We start from the raw sequence: 9,220 nt of genomic DNA, 5'->3' as shown, positions 1-9,220 counted from the left end.
ACTTGTAGCCCAGACTACAACTGAAAAATGTTTACTTTTTTTTTGGACAGTTCCCAGTCTCCACCACCCAGCATAGCTAGCAGCCATGATGCCTTTGAGATTCTGGGAGTTGGCAATAAAAAAAAAAAACACTTCCAAATTATTTGAAAATTGGGTGTTCTTATCCTGGTGGGTTATAACTGTCCAGGTTCTCCAGGAAAGGAGACTAAAATAAAAATTAAAGGGTCAGGGAGTTTAGGGCATATGTCCCAAGTTTCTGGAATGTTGCTTCAGGTCATCCAAACATTTATACCTCAACAAGAGGATCTAAATAATTTCATCCTCTGCTTCTTTCAGTTTTTAGTTGCCCCAAAGAACTCAGAATAAGTTGTCTTGGTGTTTCACAGTAAATTGACATTGGTTCCTGCCTCAGGCCAAGCACTGGACTTCTGGCTGTGCAAAATGAAAATAAAATTGCCAGTGTTCTATGTAGTTCAGGCATGGGCAAACTTCGGCCCTCCAGGTGTTTTGGACATAAGTTCCCACAATTCCTAAGCCTACCGGCTGTTGGAAGTCCAAAATACCTGGAGGACCGAAGTTTGACTATGCCTGTGCTAGCTCCTTTAACCTAGTGTCTTTGATTATAAGTGCCTTCATTAATTTTGACCAAGACATACACCATGCTGTGGAGATTTTTTTTGGAGGGATGGTAATTGAATTAACATGCCATTAGTTACTATGTTCATTTTAAAGATCAGTATCAAGAGCAGCAGAGATTGCAGAAATCACAGTGGCTGAGCAAATTTTCCCTTATTAGTCACATGCCAGAAGCTGTGAGTGTGATTTTCCCCACTCCACACCTGTGATCTTATACACATTGATGGCCATTTAATATTGGTTGTATTTTTATTTCTCAGAAACTTACAACAGCACAAAGAAAAAGATTTGTTCAGCCTGTTTGCAGACATCATAGACACACAATGATAAAAGCATGTGTCTGCATTATTTTGCTGATTTTTTTTATCATGTCAGAAGCAAATTGAGAACATGCTGCAAGTTGCTTCTGGCGAGAGGATCTGTTGTCTACAGAGTCATTGCCCAGGGGATGCCCGAATGTGTTACCATCCTGTGGGAGGCTTCTCTCATGTCCCTGCATGGGAAGCTGGAATAGACAGACGGGAGCTCACCCCATCTTGCGGATTCAAACTGCCGACCTTCCGTTCATCAGTTCAGCTGGCACAAAGATTTAACCCAGGCATCCTCAAACTGCGGCGGTCCTCCAGCTGTTTGGGCCTTCAATTCCCAGAATTCCTGACAATTGAACAAGCTCATTAGGACTTCTGGGAGTAGGAGACCCAAGCAGCTGGAGGACCGCAGTTTGAGAATGCCTGATTTATCCCATAGTGCTACCACGGCTCCAGTCATTTTTCTGATGTAGCTGCTACAGGTTGAGTATCCCTTATCCAAAATACCTTGCACCAGAAGTGTTTCTGATTCCCATGTTTTTGCTTTATTTTGGAATACCTGTATTTGCATGTACATACACAATGAGATAACTTGGAGGTGAGAACCAAGTTAAACACATTCATGTTTCATATACATATTACACAGCCTGAAAGGAATTATTATATGCATATTATAATGATTTTGTTCATGAAACAAAGTATGTGTAGATTGAACCATCAGAAAACAAAAGGTTTTGCCATCTCTTGTCACCCATGAGCACAATTTTGGGTTTTGGAGGATTTTGGAATTCCACAAGGAGGCTCTGAGTCTCAGTCCTCCAAAGAGTCTTCTCCTTTTTAGGAAACTGCATGTACATGGTAATTGCAATCTTTTGAAGTTTGTCATAAGAAACAGTCATGACAATTGGCATCCTTCTTTGCCTTTCATTTCAAAGTCCTTGGTTATGACTAATGCTTGGATCAAGTTTATATTCATGACAAAGCCAAGCTTTGTGTGGCACTGAAAGGCAAGGCATATCAGACAAACTACTTTCCTTCTCTATTAGATGTTCTAGTATCAACTGAATGTTTAAAAATCTAACATGGAAAAGATGGCATTTCTCTTTTTTAAACCCTGCACTTTATTTTAATACAATGAGTCTGTTTCTCTCACCTGAGGAAATTAAATGGGCAGTTAGCTGCTACTTTGTGCCTCGGGATAAAGTGATTTTTATATTTGTTGAGTTTTATCTCCGCAGAAATCTGTTTGAAGCAGCCAGCACAGATTACTTGAAATGGGAATAAACTGCCATTACCTGTCATTTTCCTACCACACTAATGCCATCGTTGCGCTGAATTTTCTGAGTTTCTTACACTAGCTATCATTATTTTATATTTTTATCCCACTTGAACCAAAGAATTAGGATTCAAAACTGGTCACAATTTTAAAGAACACAACATAAAATATTAAAATCTCATTGCATTTACTTGATTAAAGCAATTATGTCATACAATTGCCTATAAAGAAACTGTGCAAGGAGATACCTATTTCCTCCTTGCTCAACATTTTTTCAAAGCAGCACATGACTACAGGAAGGTATTCAGGCTCAACTCCATATGCTATTCATAGGGAAATGCTTGCATGTTCTACCCTCCATCCATTGACAAGCTGATTCTTGAAGACATTTGGTTTGTGTTGCACAGCCAAAGTAGCAATACTTCCACATTTGCTGTAGTTAGGAGCACCAGACCCCTGTGAAAGTGGGAAATATGAGCAAAAGGGTTTCCCCTGACATTAAGTCTAGTCGTGTCTGATTCTTGGGGGGGGAGGGGGGGTGCTCATCATTTCTAAGCATTGTCCGTAGACACCCCCAAGGTCATGTGGCCAGCATGACCACATGGAGCGCTGTTAACTTCCCGCAGAAGTGGTACCTTTTGATCTACTCACATTTGCATGTTTTCAAACTGCTAGGTTGGCGGAAGCTGGGCCTAACAGCAGGAGCTTTCCCCGGGTTCACACTGCCAACCTTTTAGTCAGCAGCTCAGTGGTTTAACCTGCTGTACCACCAAGTGGCCTCATGTGAATTAAAAAACACCTTTTACCTGAGAGAATGTTTCTCGAGGTCTTGCAGTGCAATTCTGTGATCAACCTTCCAAAAGGATTGTTCTGGATGGCCTATAAATGCTACAGAAGTATTCTCTCTAGGTTGTCCAGCATGACTCTAGTTAACGGCTGCTGGAATTTGACCACTGAATACACTGAGATCCCTATAGCAGTGGTTCTCAACCTTCCTAATGCCACGACCCTTTAATACAGTTCATCTTGTGGCAACTCTCAACCATAACATTATTTTTGTTGCTCCTTCATAACTGTAATTTTACTACTGTTATTATTTGTAATGTGAATATTTGAAATGCAGGATGTATTTTCATTCACTGGACCAAATTTGGCACAAATACGCAATACATTGGGGGAGAGATTGATTTTGTCATTTGGGAGTTGTAGTTGCTGGGATTTATAGTTCACCTACAATCAACATTCTGAACTCAACCAGTGATGGAACTGAACCAAACTTGGCACACAGAATTCCTATGACCAATAGAAAATACTGGAAGGGTTTCGTGGGCACTGAATGTTAGTTTTGGAGTTGTAGTTCTTCTACATTCAGAGAGCACTGTGGACTCAAACAATGATAGATCTGAAAGGCACAAATACTCAATATGCCCAAATGTGAACACTGGTGGAACTTGGGCAAAATAGAGCTTGGCATTTTGGAGTTGTAGTTGCTGGGATTTATAGTTCACCTACAATCAAAGAGCATTCTGAATCCCATCAATGATAGAAGTGGACCAAACTTCCCACACAGAACCCCATGACCAACAGAAAATACTGGAAGGGTTTGGTGGGCATTGACCTTGAGTTTTAGAGTGCTAGTTCACCTACATCCAGAGAGCTGGAGGAGGGCTTATGGTGGGAGGATTTGCTGTCTGTTTCCGAAAACAAAGGGAAGGACAGGCAGAGAGATCTTCAGCCTTCTTGCCAGGGGGGTTCTTAAGACCATCAGAAATATGTGTTTTCTGATAGTCTTTGATGATCCCTCTGAAACCCCCTCGTGACCCCCTCAGGGGTCCCGTCCCCCAGGTTGAGAAACACTGCCCTAGAGAGAACATATTAAACTGGCAAATAATCAAAACCGCAAATGAGAGCCAACTGTTCTCCTCCAGTAGAGCTTTCCACCCTGTCGGCCTTCTCATCGGATGCTGCTGGTCAAGCTCTCCTACATGGAGTAAATCTGGACTTTAAAGCTGCCATCCTGTGGCACAATATCTTCAGTGTAAATCTATTTGACATACAGTGCTATAAAACTCATCAGTTGAACTTGTCCCACACTTGCATAAGCATAACGTCTCTACGGCCTGTGTCCCTAAATGGTCAATAGTGGGAATCCATGAGAGATCTCCTGGCAGTTGTGGCATTCCCTTCCGTCGTGAGATCTTTACCATGGTCAAGTGGAGCTTCTCTTTGTTTGGAAGAGAAACCACAGCCAGGCCCTTCTTGCTGAAGGCATCCTCCAAAGTTTGGGCCAATCTACCCAATTGAGGCACAGGGGCTGGAGCCAGATAGAGCACACGTGAAAAGAAAGTCTCAACCCTTTGGAAGGAGAGCAGCAGGCCTGGAGGCAGAAGGGGCTGACTGTTGGCTTGCAGCTCTTGGAGAGCTGCAACTGCTTTGTCAATATCTTCTGGGGTATTCAAACACAGTAGGCCAAGTGTGAGGTGTAAGCTAGCCAAGGGCATGCAGAACGTCTCTAAATCTGGACGAAGCTCACAAAGGGCATCTTGGATACCTTTCACAGCTTCCAGGATCTCTGGGCTGGTGATACGGATAGCCATGAAATGGGTGGGACGCTTGTTAGAAGGAGGGAAGTATTTCCCAGCTCCACTTTCCAAGGTGAGGCTGTCCTTCATATCTAGTTCACCTTCCTCTTCAATGCAGAAGATGTCTTTGTCCATTTTTCCATCTGTAATTGAGCTGGCTACTCCTGTTTCCTTCTCCACAGTGTTTCCATCCAGGGAGACATATGTATCTCCAGTAGCTTTCAAACTACTCATGGCTTCCCCAGTCTCCTTGTCATTATTTCCATCCCCTTCCTCTCCACTGTCCTTGGCCACCTCTTGTCCTATAGCAGATGCCTCCTTTGTTCCATCTTCATTTGAAGGATTCTTCTCTTTGATGGCCCGATCTTTCTCCTCTTCTTCCTTTATCACCTCCAACATGGTTATTCCGCTTCCTGTGGACCCAAAAACATCATCCGTGCGAGTGACTTTGTCCCACACCACACGAGTCCCGTATTTGAAATAATGGATCCTGTGCTTGGGGATAGCCAACACGCCAGGCCCAGCTGAAGCCAAATCCTCCCAGGAGAAAGCGGTAAAAGGTTGCTCCACCACCCCCAAAAAACGGTCAAGGTAACCAATAGAGAAGGAATCAATTGGCACTTGGTCATCCCACAGGAGACGGGAGATAACATCCTCAGCTGTTTTCATGGGAGGCTTCTTGCTCATTGGGAGCTGTTTGGAAGGCTTGCAGATGGGCCTCTGCTCTTCTACATGACTGGTGTCCGCGATGTCACCAGGATGGCTGTTTCGGCAGCGGGCACCAAAGCGGCAACGTCCTTCTAGGAAAAACTGGCAGGCAGGCTTGGCTTCAGGAGATGACTTCTCCGTCTGGACTGAACTGGGGTCTTCCAATGGTTCAGCAGAGTTGTCAGAAAGGAACCCAGTAGGTTCTTTTGCTAGGGAGAGATCTGCCTCAGCCATTACCACAAATAGAAAATCAATCTACAAGAGAAAGTAGAGAGAAGTTTGTTCCCATTTGCCTCAACCTTCCCAATGCCGCGACCCCTTAACAAAGTTCCTCATGATGTGGTGACCCCCAACCATAAAAGTATTTTCATTGCTACTTCATAACTGTAATTTTCCTACTGTTAAGAACTGTAATGTAAATATCTGATAGACAGGATGTATTTTCATTCACTGGATCAAATTTGGCACAAATACCTATATGCCCAAATTTGAATATTGGTGGGGTTGGAGGAGAGGCTGATTTTGTCATTTGGGAGTTGTACTTGCTGGGATTTATAGTTAACCTACAATCAAAGAGCATTCTGAACTCCACCAATGATGGAATTGAACTAAATCTGGCACACAGAACTCCCATGACCAACAGAAAATACAGGAATGGTTTTACCTTGAGTTTTGGAGTTGTAATTCACCTATATCCAGAGAGCACTGTATACTAAAACAATGATAGACCTCGACCAAACTTGGCACAAATGCTCAGTAAGCCCAAATGAGAACACTGATGGAATTTGGGGAAAATAGACCTTGACATTTGGGAGTTGTAGTTGCTGGGATTTATATTTAACCTACAATCAAAGAGCATTCTGAACCCCACCACCAACAGAATTAGCCCAAACTTCCCACACAGAACCCCATGACCAACAGAAAATACGGTGTTTTCTGGTGGTATTTGGCAACCCCTTGCAATCCCCCCCCCCCCCCCAGGAGTCCTGACCCAGGTTGAGAACCGCTAGTGTAGAGACAATGCAGAGAAGTCAAGGACTTGAAAAGTATTATTTGAAGGACAATCAGATATTTTCCTCAGAAAATGCCGGACTGAGGAATCTAGTTTGGATTGAGAGATACAGTGTGATACTGGAGGAGTTGGAGTATGATCCAGGAAATTCTCGATTTAAATCTAAGCTCAACAATGACTTGCTGGGGATCAATATTCTTTGAGTCAGTGTGATGCTACAAAGCTTTAAGAGCGCCGGAATGAGGAAACATGCTGTACAAATCTGGGAACTACCAACTGACATCATCATTTGGTAGTTTCCCAGATGCTAGCGTTGCCAGGTTTTCAAAATATTAACGCACATCCAATATTGAGTGTGAGCCTTGGACTAGAGCACTGAGGCTGTGGGTTCACATCCCAGCTCTGCCATAGAGGCCTATGGGGTGACTATGGGAAAGTCACTCTCTCTCAACCTCAGAGGTCGGCAAGAACAAACTCACCTTAACTAATCCTGCCACAAAAACCCCATGAAAGGGTCACCAGAAATCATTCATGACTTGAAATCACACAACAACTACTGAAATATTATATAATGGGTGGCTGAAATTCATGACACGCAGAGTTGACAATGAGGAAGTAGCAATTCACAGTTTACTGTGTTTGTTTTTCCTTGTAAAATTAACACATTGCCAACAATCTTTATATGATTACTAGCTGTACCTGCCACACGTTGCTGTGGCCAACCTTCCCTCCCTCTTTCTCTCTTTTCTTTCTCTCCTTCCCTCCCTCCTTCTTTCTTCCTTCACTAACTGTCTTTTCTTGCTTCCTTTGCTCTTTGGTTCCATCTTTCCTTGTCTCCTTCCTTCCTTCCCTCTTTCTCTCTTTTGTCCCTTCTCTCCCTCCTTCCTTCCCTCTTTCACTTTTTTATTTCACTCTCCCTCCTTCTCTCCTTCTTTCCTTCTGTACCCTTCTTTCTTTCCTTCCTTCCTTCCTTCCTTCTCTCCTTCCCTCTTTCTCCCCCTCCTTCTCTCTCTCCTTCCTTCCTTCCTTCCTTCCTTCCTTCCTTCCTTCCTTCCTTCCTTCTCTACTCTTCTCTTCTCTACTCTACTCTACTCTACTCTACTTTTTTTCCTTCCTTCTCTCCTTCCCTCCTTCTTTCCCTTCTTCTCTCCCACCTTCTCTCCTTCCTTCCTCCTTTCTGTGTATGTGTTTTTTTTGTGTGTATGCATATATGTGTGTATATATGTGGTTTTGCGCATGCGTTGTAATGTGTGTTTTTTGGCTTTTTAAGTCCCTTCTACTGTGTTTTTCAGTGTTTTCATGAGTGATGGTCACTCATTGGTCTGATAGGTGTATCGTGTCCAAATTTGGTGTCAATTCGTCCAGTGGTTTTTGAGTTATGTTAATCCCACAAGCATTACATTTTTATTTATATAGATTTACACCCAAAAAAATACAGGAATTTTGTTTTGTGTCTTGTTCACCCTACAAAAGAAGAAGCTTTCTACATCCCTATAGGGGATGTTTCCAACAATAAGGGGCATCTGCCTGCCTTTTATAGGTTTTTCCATCCCTATAATAAGGGAAATCTCTCATAATAAGGGGCATGATTAAAGGACACCTACTAACCGTTTTGGAGACAACCTGGCCATATGGATATGTAGGTGCTAGGAGGGGACTATGAAGGTAAAGTTTTCTCTTTGACATTAAGTCTAGTCGTGTCCGACTTTGGGGAGTAGTACTCATCTCCATTTCTAAGCTGAAGAGCCGGCATTGTCCATAGACACCTCCAAGATCATGTGGCCGGCAAGACTGCATGGTGCGCTGCTACCTTCCCACTAGAGCTGTATCTATTGCTCTACTCACATTTGAATGTTTCCAAAGTGCTCAATTGGCAGAAGCTGGGGCTAACAGCAGGAGCTCAGCCCGCTCCCTGGATTTGAACTGCTGACCTTTCAGCTACCAAGTTCAGCAGTCAGCGGTTTAACCCACTGCACCACCAGGAGCAGGACCATAAAGGGGACCCACAATTTAGCCATAGGGTCTCCACACCAGATGATGTAACAAGAGCATGAGATTTGAACCCTGATCCACAATGCTCTAACCCAAGCATGGGCAAATTTGGGCCCTCCAGGTGTTTTGGACTCCAACTCCCACCATTCCTAACAGCCTCAGGCCCCTTCCTTTTCCCCCTCAGCCGCTTAAGCGGCTGAGGGGGAAAAGGAAAGGGCCTGAGGCTGTTAGGAATGGTGGGAGTTGGAGTCCAAAACACATGGAGGGCCCAAGTTTGCCCATGCCTGCTCTAACCACCTTTTGATGATTCCCCCATAATATTTATTATTGCTATGAAAACATACAATACACAGCATAGCCACACACTTAATATACACTTTCAAAGCTCAATACTAATTACATCAGACTAATAACTACCCCAAACTATCCAGCCTCCTAACTTTTAAAGAAATGGACTTTCCTTATCATATACATTATTATAAGCAAGCTAACTACCCTTAGAACTGAAAAAGGAAGAAGAGGGGGATGCAAAATATTGGGGAGGGGGGTCATTACCTTTTCTGGAAGGTTTCTGAGTCTCTTCCTCAGCCTAAAGACAGGCAACCCCTGGGCACTTTTATCTCCAAAGGTAAAACTGTCTTGTGTTTCCACTTCCTTGTATAATCTGGACTTTCCTTCCTGGAGAGGGAGGAGCTTGCACTGCATT

The 9,220-nt window shown here is 43.4% G+C and overlaps 1 protein-coding gene across 1 annotated transcript; it reads right to left on the bottom strand.

Moving 5' to 3' along the window:
• Positions 1–1,466: 1,466 nt before the first annotated feature.
• Positions 1,467–9,214, bottom strand: LENG9 (leukocyte receptor cluster member 9). Its single transcript, XM_060780445.2, has 2 exons — positions 9,070–9,214; positions 1,467–5,765 (listed from the first exon to the last, which is right to left on the bottom strand). Exon 2 carries the CDS (start codon positions 5,742–5,744, stop codon positions 4,254–4,256), a length of 1,491 nt encoding a protein of 496 aa, XP_060636428.2. The 5' UTR covers positions 5,745–5,765; positions 9,070–9,214; the 3' UTR covers positions 1,467–4,253.
• Positions 9,215–9,220: the final 6 nt, after the last annotated feature.

This window comes from Anolis sagrei, chromosome 6, assembly GCF_037176765.1.
Source record: "Anolis sagrei isolate rAnoSag1 chromosome 6, rAnoSag1.mat, whole genome shotgun sequence".
Classification (NCBI taxonomy): Eukaryota; Metazoa; Chordata; class Lepidosauria; order Squamata; family Dactyloidae; genus Anolis; species Anolis sagrei.
This window is presented reverse-complemented; position numbering and strand designations above follow the sequence as displayed.

Excerpts from the sequence above, each read along its gene's own strand:
- LENG9 (XM_060780445.2), bottom strand. The coding sequence starts at position 5,744 with ATGGCTGAGGCAGATCTCTCCCTAGCAAAAGAACCTACTGGGTTCCTT.